This window comes from Aquarana catesbeiana, linkage group LG08 (assembly GCF_042186555.1).
Source record: "Aquarana catesbeiana isolate 2022-GZ linkage group LG08, ASM4218655v1, whole genome shotgun sequence".
NCBI classification, from domain to species: Eukaryota; Metazoa; Chordata; class Amphibia; order Anura; family Ranidae; genus Aquarana; species Aquarana catesbeiana.
This window is the reverse complement of record NC_133331.1, coordinates 130,725,011-130,751,850: the sequence shown is the minus strand read 5'-3', so window position 1 is coordinate 130,751,850 and position 26,840 is coordinate 130,725,011. Positions and strand designations below refer to the sequence as shown.

The 26,840-nt window shown below is 43.0% G+C and overlaps 1 protein-coding gene across 2 annotated transcripts in view; it reads left to right on the top strand.

The window, feature by feature from the left end:
• LOC141106041 (intelectin-1-like) overlaps positions 1–26,840 on the top strand; it is a 162,656-nt gene that overhangs the window by 46,672 nt on the left and 89,144 nt on the right. The window contains exons 2-3 of one of the 2 annotated variants that reach the window (XM_073596396.1): positions 19,816–19,882; positions 23,604–23,714. In XM_073596396.1, the coding sequence (XP_073452497.1) occupies positions 19,822–19,882; positions 23,604–23,714 (172 nt within the window). In that variant the 5' untranslated portion in view covers positions 19,816–19,821. Of the gene's footprint in view, positions 1–19,815; positions 19,886–23,603; positions 23,715–26,840 lie in introns of both variants that reach the window. The other variant, XM_073596395.1, reaches the window with a different exon arrangement.

Here is a 26,840-nt window from a genome sequence, read left to right as displayed (position 1 = left end):
ATAACGCAGGTTCAAATCTGGTTGTTACTGGTTACCGACCAATAGGGAGGGAGCCAGAACATTGATCCCATCGCTACTGGAGGACCTGTCATCTTACCAGGTAAACTTATGAACTGGTTGCTTGTAGCTTGTTCCTTCACTTGGTTATTCATTAGTAATGACTCTTCTTCAGTGTCGCTCTTTTGCGCTCACTTTCTCCAGCTGCCAGCCAGCCCTGATCTCAGCTGTCCCCCTTTTTAGATAACAGGTGGGTCAAAAATGTTTAACCCTTTCCCCAGTCTGGGCGAGCTTCTACATAATTAACTACACATACATTTTAACCTGCCTACACGCATTAGCCAGACACTGCATTGGTTGGCTGGCACCAAGTTCCAGCCAGCAACAATAGACCTCTACCTCAACAGTAGATAATTTCCAGTAACAATTGCCCCCCCCCCCCCCATGAAAAAATGATCCCTGACCAGCAAAAGTTGATCCCCCAGCTATAATAGTGTCAGGGCTGGGCTCAGCCTTTCCTTCTCAGAGCAAGCTGCTCAGCTGTCTGTTAATTGCCAGCTCCAATCTTTCCAGTGACTCACCTGATATCATGCTCGTCAAGTCCTGCTGGTTACTTAAAGGGGTTGTAAAGGTAAACATTTTTTCACCTTAATGCATTCTATGCATTAAGGTGAAAAAACTTTTGACAATACCGCCGCCCCCAGCCCCCCCGTTTTACTTACCTGATGCCTCGAATCTTCGCTGCTCGTTCTCGTCATCTTCATTGCAGCTCAGCCTGGTCGCTGATTGGCTGCAGTGGATGGATTGAAAGCAGCGCAGCCATTGGCTCGCGCTGCTGTCAATCACATCTGATGACGCGGCGCGCCGGGGGGCGGGGCCGAGTGATACAGCGAGCGGCTATAGCCGCCGGCTGTATCACGGGAGCGCGCCCGCAAGCACTCACCACCATGCGAGGGAGCTCGCATTAAGGTGGTTAATGCTTGCGGGGAGGAGCTGAAACAGCCGCCGAGGGACCCCAGAAGACCAGGTTCGGGGCCACTCTGTGCAGAACGAGCTGCACAGTGAAGGTAAGTATAACATGTTTGTTATTTTAAAAAAAAAAAAAATCTTACCTTTACAACCCCTTTAAGCTTTTCAGTCCAGATCCTTTCTGCCTTCGCCTTGTCAACACATCCAGAGACTCTCTCCTGGTTACCTGTTGAAGACTTGCTTGGCTGACCTCCCGTCTTACTATTAGCATTATTAAACAAGTGATTTTTACTGCACTTCAGTCTGTTTGCCATAGCGTTACAGACGCTCCTGAATTTCACGGTTTACCTGGAATCTCCCACTGTGGCTGCTCCGGTACAACCCGTGTTGCAGGCTGCCCCTGCTGCTGCTCTAGTCTCTGTGCAGGCACCCACCTCGAGTACTAGCTCTATAAGAGGTATGTCTGGTTCCGCTCTGCTTCCCCAGCGATTTGGAGGCAATCCAGTTCAATGCAGAGGGTTTCTCAACCAGGTTGAGATATACTTTGAGATGCTGCTCCAGGCGTTTCCCACAGACAGAAGCAAAGTAGGTTTCATGATAACTTTGCGTTCTGAGAGAGCCTTGGCCTGGGCAAACCCTCTATGGGAGACGCAAAAACCTGTTGTCCTGAGTTACCCAGAGTTTGTGGCTTCTTTTAAAAGGGTATTTGACATTTCCGCACTCTCCACTTCTGCTGCCAAGTGCCTCATGTCCATCAGAGTACAAAAACTAGGGATGGGCGAACGGTTCGGCCCGAGCATAAGTTTGGGCTGAACTTTGGTTCGGATGTTCTGCAGAACACCGAACAATATGCAGTGTTCAGGGCAAATTCGAAAGCCGCCAGAACACCATTAAAGTCTATGGGACATTTACATGAAAAATAAAGTGTTCATTTTAAAGGCTTATATGCAAGCTATCGTCATAAAGTGTTTGGGGACCCGGGTCCTGCCCCAGGAGATGTGTATCAATGCAAAAAAAAGTTTTTTTCGGGAGCAGTGATTTTAATAATGCTTAAAGTGAAACAATAAAAGTGAAATTCTTTTTAAATTTTATAACTGGGGGGTGTCTATAGTATGCCTGTAAAGTGGTGCATTTGACACAACATGACATTTCTAAAGGAAAAAGTAATTTAAACGTACTCGCAGCTATAATGAATTGTCGGTCCTGGCAATACAGATAAAAGGTCATTGAAAAAAAAAGGCATGGGATCCCCCAGTCCATTACCAGGCCCTTTGGGTCTGGTATGTATATTAAGGGGAACCCTGAACCAAAATGTAAAAAAAAATTACGTGGGGGTCCCCCCAAGTTCTATACCAGGCCCTTCAGGTCTGGTATGGATATTAAGGGGAACTCCGTGCCAAAATTTTAAAAAAAATGGCGTGGGGGGTCCCCCAAAAATCCATACCAGACCCTTATCCGAGCATGCAACCTGGCTGGCCATAGGAAAAGAGGGGGGACGAGAGAGCCACACCAGGCCACATGCCCTCAACATGGGGAGGGTGCTCTGGGGTATCCCCCCCCAAAGCACCTTGTCCCCATGTTGATTGGGACAAGGGCCTCATCCCCACAACCCTTGCCCGGTGGTTGTGGGGGTCTGCGGGGGGCTTATCGGAATCTAGAAGCCCCCTTTAACAAGGGGATCCCAGCCTCCCCCCCGTGTGAAATGGTAATGGGGTACAAATGTGACAGTGTCAAAATGGTACGTAACCGGGTGGCCCCGCCCCCTCTGACACCCAGGGAAAGCCATGGGGAAGTCCCCATGTGTCAGAGGGGGGCGGGGTCACCCGGGAACGTCACTGTGTGGCCCTACCCTCAGTTATATAAGGACTGTCAAAGCGGAGATGCGTCATACGGCAGGTGCCTCCCATGGAGGCGGGTCGGTCACGGCTTTTTTTTTTTTTTTTTTCCCGGTCCGTCGGCGGAGCGAGAGAAGATGAATGGACTTTGTGGGACATTTATTATTTTTTCATAAAGGAGCTGTGTCTTGTCTTTTGTACCATTTTGACACTTTTTTTTTGTGAAATGGTAGGGGTACATCTGTACCCCGTTACCATTTCACACGGGGGGGGGAGGCCGGAATCCGGGGGTTTCCCTTGTTAAAGGGGGCTTCCAGATTCCGATAAGCTGCCCGCAGACCCCCACAACCAGCGGGCAAGGGTTGTGGCTATGGGGACAAGGTGGTTTGGGGGGCTATGTGGCCTGGTACGGTTCAGGAGGGGGTGCACTCTACTCTCTCGTTCCCCCCCCCCCCCCCCCTCTTTTCCTGCAGCCTGCCAGGTTGCTGTGCTCATATAAGGGTCTGGTATAGATTTTTGGAGGGACCCCCACGCCATTTTTTTTTTGATTCGGGGTTCCCCTTAATATTCATAGCAGACCCAAAGGGCCTGGTAATGGACTGGGGGGGATCAATGCCGTTTTTTTCAATGACTTCTTTTATCTGAATTGCTGGGACCGACAATTCATTATAGCCGCAAGTACTTTTAAATGACTGTTTTTCCTTTAGAAATGTCATTTTGCGCAGGGACTGTTCTAAACCCGGGAAATATGCGCCACTTTACAGGCATACTATAAACACCCCCCAGGTATGCAATTTAAAGGAATATTTCCCTTTTATTGTTTCACTTTAAGCATTATTAAAATCCCTGCTCCCAAAAAAATGGCCGTTTTTTAAAACTTTTTTTTTGCATTGATACATGTCCCCTGGAGCAGGACCCAGGTCCCCAAACACTTTTTTTTTTAATGGAAAACTGCGTTTAATACCAGAACAGGCCATTTGGAGTACCTCATAACGCCATTTGGCATTTGCAACGCTCTGGCAGTTTTCCAGGAATTTATCAACAATGTCCTCTGAGATTTGTTGCAGCTATGTGTGGTGGTTTATCTCAACGATATCCTCATATTTTCCAAGTCCCTAGAGAACCACCACAGAGATATCTGTCGTGTGCTTCAGAAGCTGAGAGAAAATGATCTCTATTGTAAATTGGAGCAGTGCGAGTTCCATTGTGAAGAGGTTAAATTCCTGGGTTATGTCATTTCCACTTTTTTAGATGGACCCAGAGAAACTTTCAGCAGTCCTACAGTGGCCCCGACCCATGGGTATACGTCCTCTGCAACGTTTTCTTGGCTTTGCCAATTATTATAGGAAGTTTATTCGAAACTTCTCGTCCCTGGTCAAACTCCTGAATGATATGACCAGAAAGGACGGTAACCCGCAGAGTTGGTCTCCGGACTCCATTAAGGCCTTTGAGAGTCTCAAGGCTGCCTTTGTTTTTGCTCCTGTGTTGGCACATCCTGATCCTAAGTTACCCTTTATCCTTGAGGTTGATGCTTCTGACGCTGGAGTTGGTGCCCTTCTGTCTCAACGTCCTACCTCTAGCGCTATGCATCCTTGTGGCTACTTTTCCAAGAAATTGTCACCTGCGGAATGCAATTACAAAATTGGGGACAGAGTTGTTAGCGATCATTTTAGCCCTTAAGGAATGGAGGCATCTCCTCGAAGGTATCACTGTCCCGGTTCTCATTCTTACTGACCCTAAGAATCTCACATTCTTGTCTGAGGCTAAACGCCTCTCTCCCAGAAGAGTGCAATGGGCTCTTTTCTTGTCTAGCTTCAATTATAGTCTCATTCTTACCCAGTACTAAAAATGTAAGAGCTCATGCTTTGTCGCAACAGTTTTCCTCCACTTCCAAGTTGGAATCAGTTCCTGTTCCAGTGATTCCTCCTGATCGTATTCTGGCTACGGTTTGCACCAGTCTTACTTCTCCACTGAGTGACAAAATTCTTGCCGCTCAGATCCATGCTCCTCCCGAGAAGCCTGACTGCTGCTTTGTCCCTGAGAGTCCGTACTGCTGTGCTCCAGACTTGCCATTCTCCTAAGGCTGCTGGTCACCCAGGGAAGAATTAACTCTTTTGGGCCATTTCCCATCAATTCTGGTGGCCTAGTCTACGTGCTAATGTAGCTGCTTGTTCCGTGTGTGCTCAGAGTAAGACACCACAACACCTTCCAGTGGGCCTCCTACAACCCATAGCCAATGGAGAGGCCTTTGGCCCACCTGTCCATGGATTTCATTGTGGAGTTACCCAACTCTCAGGGCAGCACAGTTCTCTTTATGGTGGTTGATTGGTTCTCGAAAATGTCTCATAGCATTCCACTTAAGAAGCTACCCACATCTAAGGAACTGGCTTTCATTTTTGCTCGGGAGATCTTTCGCTTTCATGGGCTACCCAAGGTGATCGTCTCGGACAAGGGTAGTCAGTTTTTGCCCCGGTTCTGGCAAGCCTTTTTCTGCACAGTTGGGAAATCGGCTTTCTTTTTCCTCTGCGTATGACCCGCAGTCTAATGGGGCCGCAGAACGAGCCAACCAGTCCTTGGAGCAGTTACTACATTGCTATATTTCTGACCATCATAACAACTGGTCAGACCCCTTACCTTGGGCGGAGTTTGCTCACAATAGTGCCTTGAATTCTGCTTCCTGATTGTGCCTCTCACATGTTCCGCAGAGCGTTCCCGCATTAGAGAAGCATCTCTGTGGTCTCTGTTCTTGGGTACAAGTTCAGGAGGCTTTGCGACATGACAATGATAGGTACAGACTCCATGCTGACCGCAGACGCCTGCCTGTGCCTTCCTACCAGGTTGGGGACAGGGTCTGGCTGTCATCTCTCAACCTCCAGCTCCGTGTTCCCTCACTGAAGTTGGTTTATTGGGCCTTTCCGTATTCTCCACAGGATTAATCCAGTGTCACGCTTTATACCTTCCTTCTAATATGCATATCTCAAATGTATTCCATGTCTCCTTATTAAAACCTTTTGGTTTGCAACCACTTTACCACCTCAATGCCACGTCCTCACCCAGTACAGTTTGAGAACTGAGGAGTATGAAGTACAGTCCATTGACTCCCATAGGTTCCGTGGGCGCATACAGTACCTGATGCATTGGAAAGGGTACGGTCCGGAGGAACGCTCTTGGGTCTCATCTGAGTTGCATGCCCCTGTCGTCCTCCGTGCTTTCCATAGATGTTCTCCCCTCCAAACCTGGTGGTCCTCCGAGGGGAGGGGTCGTTGAGGAGGGGGTACTGTCAGGGCTGGGTTCAGCCCTTCCTTCTCAGAGCAGGCTGCTCAGCTGTCGGTTAATTGCCAGCTCCAATCTTTCCACAGTGACTCACCTGATGATATCCTGCTCGCCAAGTCCTGCTGGTTACTTTAGCTGTTCAGTCCAGATCCTCTCTGCCTTCGCCTTGTTAACACATCCAGAGACTCTCTCCCGTGTACCTGTTAAAGACTTGCTTGGCTGATGTCCCTTCTGGTTCCTAATCCTGCTTGCTGTTCCACCTCGCTGATTCTCTGGTTACCTGATTTCCTGGCTTGTCCTGAAGTACGCTTATGCCTGGCTCCCTGATGTCCTGGCTTGTCTGACTATCCATTCCGGTTACCAATCTCTGGCTATATTTTGACTACGTTTTTATTCTGTTTACCTTTTTACTCTTATTAAACAAGTGTGATTTTTACTGCACTTCTGTCTCGGTCTGATTTTATGGTTTCTGACAAATAGGTCCCCTCAGCAGCCAGCATCAATAGACCCCCCCCCCCCCCCCAGCACCCCTTGCCATTATATATGGTAATTTTACAAATGATGTTCATTATAGAAAAGGTCTTGATACAAAGTAAGACAAAAACTATTCCATGGCTCAACTCGCCAACCAAATTACCTGTCTAACCATCTGCTAAAAGCAGGGGTTTAGTTGGCACACATTTGCAAACGCTGCAAGGCCTCGTCGCGGCACCCTGTGTTGCTTGCAGTCCTAACACTACAAATTTATAAGTGTCTCCACAGTGGAAGCACATGCATAAAATGGATAGATGTGGGGCAGGTGAGCTTGGAGGCAGCCCAGGCCCCCTTAAAGGAACAGGAGCACACTGGACACCCAGCAAGAGAACAATGGCAGCGAAGGTGCCCAGTGTGTCCCCAGGCCATATATACGAACAGTAACAAACTGGCCACTGCCCTAACTGGCCTTCACAGTAAGGAGCACATGGAGGGCCATATGCATGTAAGACAAAAACAATTCCATAGCTCAACTCGCCAACCAGTCTGACCAACCAAATTACCTGTCTAACCATCTGTTAAAAGCATGGGTTTAGTTCGCACACATTTGCAAACACATGTGAAAGCAAGGCCTTGTCACGGCACCCTGTGTTGCCTGCGGTCCTAACGCTACAAATTTATAAGTGCCTCCACAGTAGAAGCACATGCATGGAATGAATAGATGTGGGGTGGGTGAGCCTGATACAAAGACAGCCTTAATATAAAGTACTTACAATGAGATATAATAGCGGTGGAAAAACAAACTTTCAGTTCACATAGATGGGGAGTATACAATGAGGGATATAACAGATTTTTAGCAATGAACGGGCAATGCATTTTTTTGACATATTATTCAAATATACCTAGGGATTACAGCCTCAAAGCATTTAGAAACAGAGTATCTGTAAAAAACATCATTCCAAATTCCAATAGATTTACCATGGTGTCCATATAGATCTCTCTCTCTCTCTCTCTCTCTCTCTCTCTCTCTCTCTCTCTCTCTCTCTCTCTCTCTCGCTCTCTCTCTCGCTCTCTCTCTCGCTCTCTCTCGCGCTCTCTCTCGCGCTCTCTCTCGCGCTCTCTCTCGCGCTCTCTCTCGCGCTCTCTCTCGCGCTCTCTCTCGCGCTCTCTCTCGCGCTCTCTCTCGCGCTCTCTCTCGCGCTCTCTTTCTTCTCTCTCTCTCTCTCTCTCTCTCTCTCTCTCTCTCTCTCTCTCTCTCTCTCTCTCTCTCTGTGTCAAAGTGTGTGATGTATACGTTCTGATAATTTTATATTTACCATACGGTTTAGTACCTGAGGCCAAGGGATGGTAGAAGAGCGCCAGTTGAATGCTTTAGTCCAGTGGATAGAACTAAACAAGATCTGTATTTAATCTAAAACAGGCTATAGGAATATCTGGTATGGGTGTAAATTAAAAGGCATATCTGTGGTGTTAAAGGTATTTTAGTTACTGTGTTTAGGGGACTGATTTTCTGTGGTAAGACAGACTTGGTCCATAGTAGGCCTTGTAGGTAGTATGGAAGAACTGACTGTTCTTCAAATAAAAGCCAGGGGATTTGTGCGGCTGAAGCGTACTATTGTGCTAATTGGGGGAATATTGCTGAAAGATAGTATAACCGTAGGTTTGGAATGCTTAACCATCCTTCAGATTGAGGTCTCTACATCAGAGAGTAGCTTAACCTGGGTTTTTTTGTTTTGCCAAATTTGTTAATATCTCTTTGGAGTGAATCTAAAGTGTTTTTAGGGATTAAAAGAGGGAGCGCTCTGAAAAAAAAGTTTGGGTAAAATAACCATTTTTGTGGCGACTATTCTTCCCATGAACGAAATATGATACGTTGACCGTAGATTTTTAATGAATTAAATGTTGGATAATTTGCTTGAAATAAGGTTTTATATGAGGGAGTAATATGGATTCCCAAATATCTAAATAAGTTAGAGCACCAATTGAATAGAAATCTTTCCCTTAGTAATGATGTTAACGCTGGTGGATTATTAATGGGTAGAGCAGAACATTTGGATAGGTTTTCGCTTAAACCAGTCAGGTCATATAATATGTTTTCGTAAGGTTTGGTAGGGAGATAAGTGGTTCAGTGAGAAATAAAAGGTCGTCTGCATAGAGGTTTGAATTCTTTAGATCCTTTAGTGTATCTTTTTAAGGTCTATATTATGTCAGGTAGCACAGGCAAGGGGCTCTATAGCCAAAGCAAAGAGGAGCAGGGATATTGGGCACCCCTGCATGGTGCCCCTGCTTAATGGGAAGTCTGACTTAGTTATTACCTGCAAGTTTGTGTTCGTGGATCATGGTATAAGGCTTTAAAGCCGTGTAGAAATTCTTTACAGATGCCATATCTGGGGAGCAATAAGTCCAAGTAGAACCAGCTAACACTGTCAAAAGCTTTATGGATGTCAAGTGTAAGTAAGATTGTAAATTAGCGTCTTGGATAATATTTGTTGTTAACCTTATGTTATCTGTTATTTGCCTGTCTGAAATGAATCCGGATTAATCTGGATGGATTAAGGGGAAAATAACTGAAACTAGTCTATCAGCTAGCATGCGACCGGATATTTTTAGATCATTATCTGACTGAGATTGGGCGATTAGTTTTGTGGGATAGTGATCTTTATTAGGTTTAGGTAAAAGTGACATATTTGCTAATAGCATTTCAGTTGGTAATTTATTTCCTTGTAGGATATGGTTATATAATTTGGAAAGGTCAGGGGTTAATGTAGAAGCACATTTTTTTTGTAATAAGCTGTGGAGTAACCATCAGGGCCTGGAGCTGTAGAGGTTTTTAGGGAACCTATAATTCTACGAATTGTTATATCTGAACATGGGGCGTTTAGGGTTTCAATTTGCTGATTGGAGAGAGTGGGGAGTACAATATCCTCAAGCCAATGTAAGCAGGATTGCTTAGGTAATGTTTGAGGGGTGGAGAGAAGTTTTTTTTTTTTTTATAAAAGTCTGAAAATATGTCCATAACTCCTCTGGGTGGGATATTAGATTACCTGATGTGTTCCTTAATTTATAGATATGGGGAGGTTTTGTGGTTTGATTTAATTTTCCAGCAAACATAGTGGAAGATGAGTTACTGTACAGTAAAAATCTTGCTTTGGACCATCTTAGGGCTTTTTCTGTGTTTGTTGTTAGTAAAGTGTCTAAGGCTTTGCGTTTCTCTTGAATGTGGTTGAGGAGGTCTCTAGAAGGGGATTGATTATGTTTATAGTATAAACGATCCAGGTCTTTGGTAAGCGATTTGATATCTGCTAGTTTTGTTTTGTATTTTTGCTGATTCTATGTTGATTAAGTGACCTCTCATGACTGACTTATGGGCCATCCATATTGTTGAGGGTGGCATATCTAGGGTTGTATTATGTGCGAAATAATGTTCTAGATGAGATAGCTGCTGTGTAACCATATGATCAGTAAATAGAGAATCATTTATTCGCCATTTGTATGGTGTAGGGGCAAGGCCTATATGCGAAGTTGTAAAGGAGACAATATGGTGGCCTGACCAGGGACATGAATGGATATCCGCTTTTGAGGAGTTGGCTAGGAGTACTGGGGTGCAAAATTATCATGTGGATGTGAGTAAAATATGTATGCTTTGATACCTACATCATGTGCTCTCCTCGTGTCCACCAATTGATGGTTATTTAATCTGCGATTTAGTGAAATAGGGTGCATATTGTTATATGTATTATCCCTTTACCATTCTATTTATGGTTACTGTGAAGACATTTATAATATTTTGTGGCAAACCAGTGAGAGAGATGAATGTTTAGCTAAAAAAAATAAATAAATCTGTACTTTTTTTTTTTTTTTTTTTTTTTATGAGCAGCCTGCAGGATGGTTATTTTTCTGGGGGCATATCTGGTGGTGGTTTGGGGCAAAGGGCAAAGGGCCCTGTGAATCCTGTCACACATGAACGAAGATGGAGGATTTTCAGGGAGGAGAGATTGGAACAATTTGGAAACAGCAGGCATCAGTTCTGTGACTGATTCAGGGATTCCATGGATTCTTAAATTGTTCCTGCGATTCCAAGTCCTCGACCTGAGTTTGGAGATGGGAGTAATTTTCAGCTAAAATCTCAAAATCCTTCCTTAAACCGTTGTGTGCTAGAGATAATTTGTCATGTTTAGTCTCTAATATGTCAGCTTCCCTGGGAGGGCGCACTATCTCCTGCTTCAGTGTGCTTGTTGTTTTATGCAGTTTAGATTGAATCTTGTTAGCTAATGTGTCATAAATTGCTGACAGGCTAGCCTCTAAATCTGCTTTGGTGAGTTGAGAAGGGTACTCACTTTCTTGCTGTACTGTAACTTTCTCCAGAGAGGCACACGAGGCAGCAGGGGATGCCGAAGAAGAATGGGTGCCATCTTAAAACATCCTGTGCTTGTCCTTTGCGTGGAGTAAAAAGTTGGTTAGGGAATGCTGTGACTGGCGACAGTGAGCCTTTTTGCCCGACGGCTTGCACAGGGTGTCCTGCAGGGGTGCAGATAAAAATCGGGTGTCAGACTTGAATTATAGCCCTGCGGATTGTGCTTTAATCTCCGTGACCGGCGGAGCTGCTAAGTAGAGCTGCTGTCCTGCAACGTGCCGTGCATGCGTCCCTGCCATTATATATGTTCAGTACTGGAAACTGCATTCCCCTGCTTTCTCACTGAAAAAAGCACTGGATGCCAGAGCATAAATTCAGTCCAAGATATCACCAACATATCATGTTCAGATAAACGGACAGAACACTTTAGTGTCACCAACAGAAAGCAGCAACATTCTAAGGTCATGAAGGATTTCTTCCTTAGGCAGCCAAGACAATCACTGCTGCCTGAGAAAGAGGCCCTTAGTGGTCCTGAAACTTCAGTGTTTTCTGATGGTGACATTAAGGCTCCATTTACACCTGAGCGTAGTGCTGCAACAGCTGCTGCACTTTTTTTTTTTTTTTTTTCTTATCTTATTTGTGGCGTTTTTGAGCAGCACTATTCATTTGAATGGGCCTCCCTCTTCTCCAAAAAAAATCATGTACCAAATCTTGGCAGTGTCAGGCACGTTTTGTCGCTCGACCATTGCGGCAAAATTGCACTGCATTTGGGAAATGATGGCATCGCAAACGCGTCCAGTGTTTTGGTGCTATTCCGGAATCGCAGGCAGAATTGCACGATTCCACCCTGTGATTCGAGTACGTTCAGGTGTGAGCGGGGCCTAAAGTGTCCTGTCTTTTTTTTATCTGAACTTGGTATGGTGGTGATATCTTGGACTGGATTTATATGCAGTAGGAGATTTAATTCTTTCTTTTTCTCAAACTTCTATCTGCAAACTAAAAGGAAGTGTTTGCAGTTGGGCCAAAACAACCCAAACTAAGCCTTGGGTACATAAACTTGTTTAACCACCTGCCGACCGCCGCACGTTGGCAGAATGGCACGGGCAGGCAAAAGGACCAACAGGTACGTCCTTGCCTTCTCACGGGCGGGGGGTCCGATTGGACCCCCCCCCCGGTGCCTGCGGCGGTCGGATTCTCATCAGGAGCGATGAGAGGTGAGGGGGCGGCCACTCATTCATGGCTCCCCCCTCGCTCCTGGCGAATGACAGGCTTCCTCGGCTTCTGCATAGTAAACAGAAGCGGAGGAAGTGATGTCATCTCTCCTCGGCTCGGTATTTTCCGTTCCGGCGCCGAGGAGAGAAGACAATGTGTGCACAAACACTACACACACAGTAGAACATGCCAGGCATACTGTACACCCCCGACACCCCCCCCCGACACACTGACACCAAGCAGTTTTTTTTTTCTGATTACTGCATTGGTGTCAGTTTGTGACAGTGTGGTAGGGCAGTTAGTGTTAGCCCCCTTTAGGTCTAGGGTACCCCCCTAATAAAGTTTTAACCCCTTGATCACCCCTTGTTGCCAGTGTCACTAAGCGATAATTTTTCTGATCGCTGTATTGGTGTCACTGGTGACGCTAGTTAGGGAGGTAAATATTTAGGTTCGCCGTCAGCGTTTTATAGCGTCAGGGACCCCCATATAATACCTAATAAAGGTTTTAACCCCTTGATTGCCCCCTAGTTAACCTTTCGCCAGTGATCACCGTATAACTGTTATGGGTGATGCTGGTTAGTTTGTTTGTTTATTTTTTATAGTGTCAGGGCACCCACCGTTTATTACCGAATAAATGTTTAGCCCCCTAATCGCCCGGTGGTGATATAACTTGGGTTTTAGGGTCAGATAAGGTCTGCGTCGCCTCAGGCAGCGTCAGGTTAGCGCCAGTACCGCTAACATCCACGCACGCAGCATACACTTCCCTTAGTGGTATAGTATCTGAACGGATCAATATCTGATCAGATCTATACTAGCGTCCCCAGCAGTTTAGGGTTTCCAAAAACGCAGTGTTAGCGGGATCAGCCCAGATACCTGCTAGCACCTGCGTTTTGCCCCTCTGCCTGGCCCAGCCCACCCAAGTGCAGGATCGATCGATCACTGTCACTTAAACACTAAACGCATAACTGCAGCGTTCGCAGAGTCAGGCCTGATCCCTGCGATCGCTAACAGTTTTTTTGGTAGCGTTTTGGGGAACTGGCAAGCACCAGCGGCCTAGTACACCCCGGTCGTAGTCAAACCAGCACTGCAGTAACACTTGGTGACGTGGCGAGTCCCATAAGTGCAGTTCAAGCTGGTGAGGTGGCAAGCACAAGTAGTGTCCTGCTGCCACCAAGAAGACAAACACAGGCCCGTCGTGCCCATAATGCCCTTCCTACTGCATTTGCCAATCCTAATTGGGAACCCACCACTTCTGCAGCACCCGTACTTCCCCCCCATTCACATCCCCAACCAAATGCAGTTGGCTTCATGAGAGGCATTTTCTTTATGTCCTCCCGAGTACCCCTACCCAACGAACCCCCCCCCCCCCCCAAAAAAAAAATGTTGTGTCTGCAGCAAGCGCGGATATAGGCGTGACACCCGCTATTATTGTCCCTCCTGTCCTGACAATCCTGGTCCTTGCATTGGTGAATGTTTTGAACGCTACCATACACTAGTTGAGTATTAGCGTAGCGTACAGCATTGCACAGACTAGGACACACTTTCACAGGGTCTCCCGAGATGCCATCGCATTTCGAGAGACCCGAACCTGGAACCGGTTACAGTTACAAAAGTTGGTTACGAAAAAAGTGTGAAAAAAACACAAAAAAAAAAAAAAAAAAAGTTTTTTATTGTTCACTCTCTCTATTCTCTCTATTGTTCTGCTCTTTTTTACTGTATTCTATTCTGCAATGTTTTATTGTTGTTATATGTAAAAAGAGAACATTTGGTGGGACTTTGAGTGAGGTATAGGGGTGCCGCTCAGGTCCCCCCTCCATCCCAATTAGATAATAAAAGTAAAAAAGAGCAAGTAGCGGGACTTTATATAAGCACACGGGAGCAGTAATAAATAAAAATGAATGGCTTTAAATGAATTCAGATTATCATAAAGTTTTTATATTCAAATAATTCAATGCATTTTACTATATATAACCTTTTGTATAACTTTACAATTCATTGAAGCCAGAAAAATATACATAAATACATATTCCAACAAGGAATCAATACATGATATGAAATATAGAAAACATTTGGAACATGGTTGCATGATTGGGTTAATAAAATATACAGGTTAGGAGATCAAAAAATAAAATTTATAAAAAAGGAATTGTATTGGAACGGCCTGACCAGATGCATCATTGTATACACTAGGTTGTTGGCTCTACGCGTTTCAAGGTCTTTATGCCTATCATCAGGAGCAAAAAACCATAGTGATAATCTAAAAAATAATGAAAATAGAAAATTCATTAAAACAGAAAAAAAACACAACGGACAAGAAGGGTCCCACCTTTCTTGGACCCAGCCTGCCCATACACTTACATGGTGGTCCTCACAGTGATGGTGCGGCCATGAAATCCCCAGACCGAACCAAATGGGTCCCGCAAAGGAGCTGAGGGGACATGCTGCGGTGGGCAGAACACAAGAATGAACGACGCCCCGCAAGGGTGACAATGTGGAAAAAAGTATTGGATCAATGGAAACAAATCTGGGGAGAAAAAAGGGGTTGCTGTAAAGTTGACAAAAGCAGGAGGTGAATAAAAGGGGGTAAGAAAAGGTGAAGGAAATAAGTGTACAGGAAGGAGGAGAGTAGAGATGGAAACAAAGAAAAGGGTGAAGGGAAAAATAGACTGGAAATGAGAAACAAAGAAATGATGGTAAGAAGGAGATGTGTGTACCTGAATCAGAATAACTCCAAACAAAGGTGCCTAAGTGCATGATGGTGGACAAATACAGGTGTGTTCCGTGCAGAGTGTAAAATCCATGCAGGGAAGAAGCCCCGCACGGAACACACCTGTATTTGTCCACCATCATGCACTTAGAGCCCATTCACACAGGGGCAACTTTGGATCCGACTCCAAGTCGCCCCAAGTCGCCCCTAGTCGCCTCAAGTCGCGCTACAAGAAAAAATCAATGTAAGTGAATGGATCTGTCTTAATGCACACTACTGCAGTCGCTCCGACTTCAGAAAAGGTTCCTGTACTACTTCAATCCGACTTGAAGGCAACTTGTACCCATTGATTTCAATGGAAGTTGCCTCCAAGTCTGATCACTGTTCATACTGAGGCAACTTTACAGGAAGCAGAAAAGAAACAGAAAGTAATTTCCTCCACTAAACAGCCAGCCCCCTCCTTCTCACACACAGCTGATAAGCTCTGATTGGCCACTTGTAAAGTTCCCTGTCCTGGAGGCGACTTCAAGTTGTGTTGTAAGTTGCCCCAAGTCGTGCTGTGATTCATACTCAAGTCGTGTCCAAGTTGCCTCCCAAAGTCGTGCTGGAAGTCGTGTTGCCCCTGTGTGAATGGGCTCTTAGGCACCTTTGTTTGGAGTTATTCTGATTCAGGTACACACATCTCCTTCTTACCATCATTTCTTTGTTTCTCATTTCCAGTCTATTTTTCCCTTCACCCTTTTCTTTGTTTCCATTTCTACTCTTCTTCCTGTACACTTATTTCCTTCACCTTTTCTTACCCCCTTTTATTCACCCCCTGCTTTTGTCAGCTTTACAGCAACCCCCTTTTTCTCCCCAGATTTGTTTCCATTGATCCACTACTTTTTTCCACATTGTCACCCTTGCGGGGCGTCGTTCATTCTTGTGTTCTGCCCACCGCAGCATGTCCCCTCAGCTCCCGTGCGGGACCCATTTGGTTCGGTCTGGGGATTTCATGGCCGCACCATCACTGTGAGGACCACCATGTAAGTGTATGGGCAGGCTGGGTCCAAGAAAGGTGGGACCCTTGTCCGTTCTGTTTTTTTTTTTTTTTTTTTTTTTTTTAATAAATTTTCTATTCATTATTTTTTTAGATTATCACTATGGTTTTTTGCTCCTGATGATAGGCATAAAGACCTTGGAACGCGTAGAGCCAACAACCTAGTCTATACAATGATGCATCTGGTCAGGCCGTTCCAATACAATTGTTTTTTCCTTTTTTATACATTTTATTTTTTGTTCTCCTAACCTGTATATTTTATTAACCCAATCATGCAACCATGTTCCAAATGTTTTCTATATTTCATATCATGTATTGCTTCCTTGTTGGAATATGTATTTATGTATATTTTTCTGGCTTCAATGAATTGTAAAGTTATACAAATGGTTATATATAGCAAAATGCATTGAATTATTTGAATATAAACTTTATGATAATCTGAATTCATTAAAAGCCATTCATTTTTATTACTGCTCCCGTGTGCTTATATAAAGTCCCGCTACTTGCTCTTTTTAGTTTTATTATGTTTTATCATGTTTGCTTTTCAGGTATGCAATTTTTTTATACTTTACCGTTTACTGTGTTTTATTGTTAACCTTTTTTTTGTCTTCAGGTACGCCATTCAGCTGCAGCACGGATTTATTTATCTTGACGGCAACAGCGTTTGCTCCCACGATATATAAAGCCGTGACCCCAGCGGAGGTGATATATGCCGAAGCATGGGGACAGCAGGGGCGGAGAAGCGATTTTGCTCCTACATTTTGCGGGAGGATGCCCCATGCTTCGGCATATATAAACGGTGCATGTATGCCCATCATTAGAAGTGGGTGGATGAAGGGAGATATTCTAATGGTGGGCATACCCACCAATCAATCTTTTTTTCGTTCAGCAGACAGGCTACATGAAAAAAAAGGATTACAATATATGCCCAACAAGGACCAGCAACGTACTGGTATGTTGCTGGACTTTGAGTGGTTATACCAGAATGATGCCTGCAGGTTTAGGTATCATCTTGGTATCATTCTTTTCATCTAGCGGTCGGCTTTCATGTAAAAGCAATCCTAGTGGCTAGTTAGCCTCTAGACTGCTTTTACAAGCAGTGGGAGGGAATGCCCCCCCCCCCCACCATCTTCCATGTTTTTCTCTGGCTCTCCTGTCCCAACAGGGAACCTGAGAATGCAACCGGTGATTCAGCCAGCTAACCATAGAGCTGATCAGAGACCAGAGTGGCTCCAAAAATCTCTATGGCCTAAGAAACCGGAAGCTACGAGCATTTCATGACTTAGATTTCGCCGGATGTAAACAGCACTATTGGGAAATTGGGAAAGCATTTTATCACACCGATCTTGGTGTGGTCAGATGCTTTGAGGGCAGAGGAGAGATCTAGGGTCTAATAGACCCCAATTTTTTCAAAAAAGAGTACCTGTCACTACCTATTGCTATCATAGGGGATATTTACATTCCCTGAGATAACAATAAAAATTATTAAAAGAAAAAATGAAAGGAACAGTTTAAAAATAAGATAAAGTAAAAAAATAATAAAAAAAAAAAGCACCCCTGCCCCGCCCCCCCCGCCCCGCTCTAGCGCAAAGACGAACGCAAGCGTCGGTCTGGCGTCAAATGTAAACAGCAATTGCACTATGCATGTGAGGTATCACCGCGAAGGTCAGATCGAGGGCAGTAATTTTTGCAGTAGACCTCCTCTGTAAATCTAAAGTGGTAACCTGTAAAGGCTTTTAAAAATGTATTTAGTTTGTCGCCACTGCACGTTTGTGCGCAATTTTAAAGCATGTCATGTTTGGTATCCATGTACTCGGCCTAAGATCATCTTTATTTCATCAAACATTTGGGCAATATAGTGTTTTTTAGTGCATTAAAATTTAAAAAGTTTTTTGTTTTTTCCCCCAAAAAATCGCTGCGCAAATACTGTGTGAAAAAAAAAACCCACCATTTTATTCTGTAGGGCGTTTGCTTTAAAAAAATATATGTTTGGGGGTTCACAGTCATTTTCTTGCAAAAAAAAATAATTTTTTCATGTAAACAAGTGTCAGAAAGGGCTTTGTCTTCAAGTGGTTAAGAGTGGGTGATATGTGACATAAGCTTCTAAATGTTGTGCATAAAATGCCAGGACAGTTCAAACCCCCCCCCCCCCAAATGACCCCATTTTGGAAAGTAGACACCCCAAGCTATTTGCTGAGAGGTGTGTCGAGTCCATGGAATATTTTATATTTGTGACACAAGTTGCGGGAAAGACAATTTTTTTTTTTTTTTTTTTTTTTGCACAAAGTTGTCACTAAATGATATATTGCTCAAACATGCCATGGGCATATGTGGAATTGCATCCCAAAATACATTCTGTTGCTTCTCCTGAGTATGGGGATACGGAGCCCCGTACGTGGCTAGGCTCCCAGAAAGTCCCACACATGTGGTATCCCCGTACTCGGGAGAAGCAGCTAAATGTATTTTGGGGTGCAATTCCACATATGCCCATGGCCTGTGTGCGCAATATATCATTTAGTGATAACTTTTTGTAATTTTTTTTTTTTTTTTGTCATTATTCAATCACTTGTGCAAAAAAAAAAAAAAATTTGCCACTTTCCCGCAACTTGTGTCAAAATATAAAATGTTCCATGGACGCAACATGCCTCTCAGCAAATAGCTTGGGGTGTCTACTTTCCAAAATGGGGTCATTTGGGGGAGTTTGTGCCATCTGGTCATTTTATGGCCTTCAAATCTGTGATAGGTAGTGAGGAGTGAAATCAAAAATTTACGCCCTTAGAAATCCTGAAGGCGGTGATTGGTTTTCGGGGCCCCGTACGCGGCTAGGCTCCCAAAAAGTCCCACACATGTGGTATCCCCGTACTCAGGAAAAGCAGCTGAATGTATTTTGGGTTGCAATTCCACATATGCCCATGGCCTGTGTGAGCAATATATCATTTAGTGACAACTTTTTGTAAATTTTTTTTTTTTTTTGTCATTATTCAATCACTTGGGACAAAAAAAATTAATATTCAATGGGCTCAACATGCCTCTCAGCAATTTCCTTGGGGTGTCTACGTTCCAAAATGGGGTCATTTGGGGGGGTTTTGTACTGCCCTGCCATTTTAGCACCTCAAGAAATGACATAGGCAGTCTTAAATTAAAGGCTGTGTAAATTCCAGAAAATGTACCCTAGTTTGTAGGCGCTATAACTTTTGCGCAAACCAATAAATATACTTATTGAAATTTATTTTTACCAAAGACATGTAGCTGAATACATTTTGGCCTAAATGTATAACTAAACTTGAGTTTATTGGATTTTTTTTTTATAACAAAAAGTAGAAAATATTTATTTTTTCAAAATTTTCGGTCTTTTTCCGTTTATAGCACAAAAAATAAAAAACAGCAGAGGTGATCAAATACCATCAAAAGAAAGCTCTATTTGTGGGAAGAAAAGTACGCAAATTTCGTTTGGGTACAGCATTGCATGACTGCGCAATTAGCAGTTAAAGCGACGCAGTGCCAAATTGTAAAAAGTGCTCTGGTCAGGAAGGGGTTAATATGTTAATTTTTATTATGCTAGATATTTATCAACTCCAGAAAACCAATGATTAAATAACAGGTACAGGTTATCTAATTTAAATAGTTTTTTTTTTTAATGTGTGGAAGTAGGGTTGGTTTGAAACTATAAAGGGCTGAACAGATCATAGAGCAACTAGTCCTGTATTGGAAGCACCTCTGAAGCATAACTGGTAACGGGACTATTTTCTGTCTTCCTTTTTTTTTTTTTTTTTTTTCTAGCAGATCCCATGATTATTGGTGTTTTTAATATACCTTTTGTAATCTCAACATGATTCTATTTTATATTTATATTGGTACAATGAATTGTTATGCTGGTCTCATTATGTATGTGAAATGTAATTATGTTAGCACAGCTGCATAGCATGTACTTATATAATTTGTCTCATTTGCTCAGGTGAAGATGTTGGTGTACAGTCTTCTAGTCCTCTCCTTGGCACTTTGTGGAACATTTGCTAACATAGGTAGTAAGTATATTTCTTGTGCAGAAAGAACTATAATCTACAACAGTTCTGTGACCCAAAATCAATCTGTTATTGTGCTGTGAGTATCAATGTTAGCATGGTCATGGGACTCCCAATGCTCTTTTGAATATAAAGTTCTAATAAAATGGCAATCTAAGGACTCCGAAAAACTTTTGTGACCCCATCCCAAATTCGAACATGTTCCAACAAGAGGCTGTGCACATCTGTGTTCAAAGCTGCCAACCTAGACACATTATTTGCAAACCATCCATCCAAACGAGTGAGTTGTGTATGCTTGAATTTATATACTCGTACTTTTTGTTCAGGTTGGTGAAGGATTTTTTCATGCTACAAAACACCCGTAACAATGGTATTTTAGGTCACATTGACATTTGTATTGTAGGACTAACATATGAGGTGATGGGGAAAAAAAATGAAAATGTTGGCAGGCTACAGTGCCTTGCAAAAGTATTCACCCCCTTGGCTTTTTACCTATTTTGTTACATTACAGCCTTTAGTTCATTGTTTTTTTTTAATCTGAATTATATGTGATGGATCAGAACACAATAGTCTAAGTTGGTGAAGTAAAATTAGAAAAATATATACATAAAACTATTTTTCAGAAATTAAAAAATGATAATTGGCGTGTGTATGTATTCACCCCCTTTGTTATGAAGCCCATAAAAATCTCTGGTGTAACCAATTACCTTCAGAAGTCACATAATTGGTGAAATGTTGTCCACCTGTGTGCAATCTAAGTGTCACATGATCTGTCATTACATATACACACCTTTTTGAAAGGCCCCACAGGCTGCAACACCTAAGCAAGAGGCACCACTAAACAAACACTTCCACGAAGACTAAGGAACTCTCCAAATAAGTACAAGTCAGGGTTAAGTTATAAAAAAAATCTAAATCTTTGATCCCTAGGAGCACCATCAAATCTATCATAACCAAATGGAAAGAACATGGCACAACAGCAAACCTTCCAAGAGACTGCCACACACCAAAACTCAGGGACTGGGCAAGGAGGGCATTAATCAGAGAGGCAGCACAGAGACCTAAGGTAACCCTGGAGAAGCTGCAGAGTTCCACAGCAGAGACTAGCGTATCTGTACATAGGACGACAATAAGCCATACACTCCATAGAGTTGGGCTTTATGGCAGAGTGGCCAGAAGAAAGCCATTACTTTCAGCAAAAAACAAAATGGCACGTTTTGCGTTTGCAAAAAGGCATGTGGGAGACTCAAAATATATGGAGGAAGGTGCTCTTGTCTGAGATTAAAACTGAACTTTTTGGCCATCAAAGAAAACCCTATATCTGGCGCAAACACTTTACATCACCCAAAGAACACCATCCCCACAGTGAAACATGGTGGTGGCAGCATCATGCTGTGGGGATGTTTTTCAGCAGTCGGGACTGGGAAACTGGTCAACGTTGAGGGAAAGATGGAGCAAAACCTGTACCACTCTGTGTGTGATTTGAGGCTAGGACAGAGGTTCACCTTCCAGCAAGACAATGACCCCAAACACACTGCTAAAGCAACACTTGAGTGGTTTAAGGGGAAACATGTAAATGTGTTGGAATGGCCTAGTCAAAGCCCAGACCTCAATCTAATAGAAAATCTGTGGTCAGACTTAGATTGCTGTTCACAAGCGCAAACCATCCAACTTGAAGGAGCTGGAGCAGTTTTGCAAGGAGGAATGGGCAAAAATCCCAGTGGTAATATGTGGCAAGCTCATAGAGACTGATCCAAAGCGACTTGGAGCTGTGATAGCTGCAAAAGGTGGCTCTACAAAGAATTGACTTTAGGGGGGGTGAATAGTTATGCAAATTTACTTTTTCTGATATTTTATCCTATTTGCTTCACAGTAAAAAAAAAAAAAATCTTCAAAGTTGTAGGCATGTTCTGTAAATTAAATGATGCAAATCCTCAAACAATCCATGTTAATTCCAGGTTGTGAGGCAACAAAACATGAAAAATGCTAAGGGAGATGAATACTTTTGCAAGGCACTGGTATATAGTATGTATAGATTCAAAAATATATCCATAAGTAAAAAATAGTGATCTAAAATGTATATTTAGACAATTACAGCCCAAAGTTTTCCATTCAATTTGAATGTTGTCCCTCTTGATAGTTTTTATGATTCCAAAATGTTTTTTTTTTTTTTTTTTTTTTGTTATAATAATTCTGCGTTTTTGTATTGACTGGTAATTCTGTAGCCTAATTAAAGACATTCTGACAACAAATATAAGTGTAATATAGACCTTTGTACTTGGATTACATTGAAAGATGCTGCAATGAAAGATGAGTTTATCATGTCAAGAGCCCTTTGAAATATAAATATTATGATAGGTTCATTTGTACATAAATGCATGTTGAAAGTGATTAAAGAATGCTAACTGTCAAAAAATACAGGAAGATGTACAGTATATTTGTGTAGCAAGGCCCCAGGCCTCCTTCGGTCTAATGAGAACCTCCAGGGCCAGAGACATCCTTCTGTATATGGTGGGTTGTGAGGCATAGTGGGTGCAAGGTGATTAAAGTTTTTGGGCAGCAGACACTTATTGAATGCAAAAGAGATTTTTATTTCTCCTAAACTTTTGAGGGAGAGGGGGTTAGGGCCCTTAGGTAGTTGCAAGTTCAATTGGCAGACTCCTAGACTTCAATAGGAGGACAGCCATGCAGGGAAAGGCATCCAGCAAGACTCCACATCTGCATGTGCAGGAATGCTGTCTCCTATGGCAACAGTCTTTAACAGTTCCTAACACAAAGCGTAACAGTTCCTTTCACTTCCATTACAATCACTCCTTGTAGTTCTTTAGCCCACTGAGCTTCCAGTCTCTCACTAGACCCGCTGATTCACTGCTACTGAATCCCTTGCGCTCCTCCAATTTTCACAATGGTATCTTCCTTAAGCGTCACCCCTACCTCTCTGCTGGGTCCCTAGCTTGGCACTCAAGATACCTCTCAAGCTTCAACCAACTAGCCTGCTCAGTCCCTGGCTTGACACACAAGGCTGCTCTGCAAGCATCACCTCCTTTGGTTGGGTCTCTGGCTTGATACCCACTGAAGTTTCCCGATTCTTCACCGTCCCCAGTTGGTGAGAATGCTGCTCCGGTACTTGCTTCAGTTACTCACTGTGGTCCCTGGCAATAAGGTGGTTGGTCTCTTAGTGGCCACAGCTTCCCTGCCACCTCTGACCACCACAGGTTCTCCTCACTTTTGTTTGGACTGCAAGCAGCAATCCCAACCCTGCGCTGCTCTCCTGCTTCTGGGCAGGCCCTCAGACAGCCTAGCAGCCAGATGTGCCGGGATAGGCCCAATCTCCGGCCTAGCAGCCCGGGCAGTACAACACACGTCCACCCAGACAGCTGTCCAGGTGGCACAGAACATAGATCACCTGACTACACCCCTAATATATCGGCTCTCCCAGCAGGACAAGGGATTCAAGAAAACCCCTGCCCATTGGCTGAGATACCCCGTATACCCATAACCTGACCTTGCGTTGCCGTTCTCATATCTAGTACCACCAAGTACCTGGCCACCTAGTGGTAGAAGAGAAAAGTGCAACAAGGCCAAACTTGGGGAGAAATCAATAGGTCTCTAACAATAAACCAGGATAATTATTCCTGGCAAGTAAATTTGTGAGTAGCAACCCTGCCAAAACTCCAGGAGGCTACATTTGTTTCTCTGTTTGTCCACATGTTTATTTTAGGATATGCTTCTCTTGCTGGGAGGAAGCAGACCCTGTTCGCATGTTATGACGCTGACAACATTGGCTACAGGAGCTGTAAGGCAATCAAGAATTCAAACGGAGATGCTAAAGGTGAGATGCATATTTATACAGTATATCAGGGAACACATTCACAATGTCCTTTCAATCACTATGAACAATGATCAAACCTAGCTAGTGGCTTTTATAATCATTACAAAAATATTAAATATTATATACCTGTATTTTTGAAAAGCCAATAAAAATGTTGAAGAAAAGACAAAATCAGATATAGAATTGTTAAGTGTTCTTGCATAGCAAGACCACTTACTGTTATCTCACATATATTATTATTCTTATTATAGGCAAATTTACCACCCTAACTCCTCCCACAGTTTTTACACTGCATAGACAAGTAATATACCGAAACGTGTGGATTGTTCCCGATTGGCGTGCTATTACTTTGTGGAACGTTTCGTCGAATGGTTCACAAAATATCGTCGTTTTTGCAGCGAAATTGGTCCCATAGGAATGAATGGTGAAATGTTCAAAACTAGAGTGGGAGGTGACAAACTGAAAAATCAGGACATGATTTCTAAACTGCCGCCACTCCCTCATTTTCAAGCCCACCTACACAAATCTTATATCAAAACGTTCAGCTATCCCTGCTGCCACTAAACATGTCCACGGCTAAGCCATAGTCCTGATAGTTTTCACAATATGACCATTTGTTTGCAACTCACGCCGTCCATTGACATTTATTGAAACTACACTCTAGCCACTTCAAATTTGAAGGGCAATATCTAAACTGTGCCTTCATTTTTAATATTTCAGAGACATACTATGTATCAAAATCTAGGTCTGGGTCTTGTGATTCTCACGATATAAAGCTCTTCACTGTAGGATTTATAGTTTTTAAAATACGACCATTTGAAGTACTGCAGTTATTACAGCTATCATGAGCCTGTGTATTGTGTATTGAGCAGTGGTTGTTTGTGGAACGTTTCACTAAATGGTTCACGAAATATCGTTGTTTTTGCGGCAAAATTAGTCCCATAGGAATGAATGGCGAAATGTTCAAAACTGGAGTGGGAGGTGACAAAAGCTGACAACCCCATGATCATACCACCCTAACTCCTCCCACAGCTTTTAAACTACATAGACAGTAATATACCGAAGGTGCGGATTGTTCCCGATTGGTGTGCTATTACTTTGTGGAACGTTTCGCCGAATTTTTCACAAAATATCGTAGTTTGTGCGTAAAATTGGTCCCATAGGAGTGAATGGCGAAATGTTCAATGTCATTTAATTGGTGTGCTATTACCTTGTGGAACTTTGTGAAAAGCTGAAAAATACCAGTGTGAATCCGGAATCAATGTCAGTTAAATTGGTGTCCTATTACTTTGTGGAACGTTTCGCCGAATGGTTCACGAAATATAGTCGTTTTTGCGGTGAAATTGGTCCCATAGGAATGAATGGCGAAATGTTCAAAACTAGAGTGGGAGGTGACAAAAGCTGACAACCCCATGAATGGCCAAAACATTATGACCACCCCATGATCAGCCAAAACATTATGACTGCCCCATGAAAAAAAAAAAATTTTTGAAAAAGAAATAACTTTTGAAAAAAATGTTCAGCTCTTTCAGCTAATGATGGGACTTCAACTTTTTTACTACTATTTATACTTTTTAAAATATTAAGCTTTTTAACACTTTTCAGTTACTCAAGCCACTCCACCCTGTTACTCCGCCCACTCCAGTTGTAGAGGCAAGAACACTTTTCAAAATTTCCCCAGAAATTGTAGCTTTTCTAGTTATTAAGTGTTCTTGCATAGCAAGACCACTTACTGTTATCTCACATATATAATATTAAGTGTTCTTGCATAGCAAGACCACTTACTGTTATCTCACATATATATTATTATTCTTATTAGTGGGACTGCTTTAGCAGTCCCACTATTGTTGTTCGATTTTATTTTTATTAATTTTATTCCGTACGTTTTTTGGCTCTGCGTAACTTCTGCATGCTTTCAGCTATTAAAACCATTCAACTATTAAAATGTTCGTCTTTTAGCTGATGTGTGCTCTTTTTCAACTTTTTTTCTACCATTTATACTTTTTAAAATATTAGACTTTTTAATACTTTTTTTAACATTGAAGTCAATGGGAGCATGCTTCAGATCCTTAAAATCTTCTTCCGCTCCCAAAAGTTTCAGCTCCTTCATACTTTCACTTACAGACGCCAAACAAACTTTAAAATGTTCACAAAATATTCAGCTATCTGGCTATAGCTTTTCCGTTTGATATCTTTTACAGTTTTTGAGAAAAGCTTTTTGTTTTAGAGGTCATTTCAGGAAATTTTAGCCATTAATCAGAGTGTACTGTGTTTGTTTTGTTGCCATGGTTACCAAAGCTTCTGTTATACACAGGGTGGGAGGTGGCTGGAGCATCTCAGCTCTGATTACAGAGCCCGGGGGAGGGGACAGACACACCATGTACTGATTTATAATAGAGGAATATGATGGGGCAGTTTTGATGGGGTAATTCTGATGGGGCAGTTTTGATGGTGGCAATATGATGGGGCAGTTTTGACGGGGACAATTTTTATGGAGCAGTTTTAAAGGTGGCAATATGATGGGGCAGTTTTGATGGTGGCAATATGATGGGGGCAGTTGTGATGGGGCAATTCTGATGGGGCAGTTTTAAAGGTGGCAATATGATGGGGGCAGTTGTGATGGGGCAATTCTGATGGGGCAGTTTTGATGGTGGCAATATGACGGGGCAAGTTTTGATGGGGCAAGTTTTGATGGGGCAAGTTTTGATGGGGCCAATATGATGGGGCAGTTTTGATGGGGACAATTCTAATGGCAATATGATGGGGCAGTTTTGATGGTGGCAGTTTTGATGGTGGTAATATGATGGTGGCAGTTTTGATGGTGGTAATATGATGGGGCAGTTTTGATGGTGGCAATATGATGGGGCAGTTTTGATGGGGCAATTCTGATGGTGGCAATATGATGGGACAACTTTGATGGAGCAATTCTGATGGGGCAGTTTTGATGGCGGCCATTTTAGCAATTTAGCTATTCAGCATTCCCACGCATTTTCCCCAGGAAATGCATTTTCTAGTTAAGTGTTCTTGCATAGCAAGACCACTTACTGTTATCTCACATATATATTTAAGTGTTCTTGCATAGCAAGACCACTTACTGTTATCTCACATATATATTATTCTTATTAT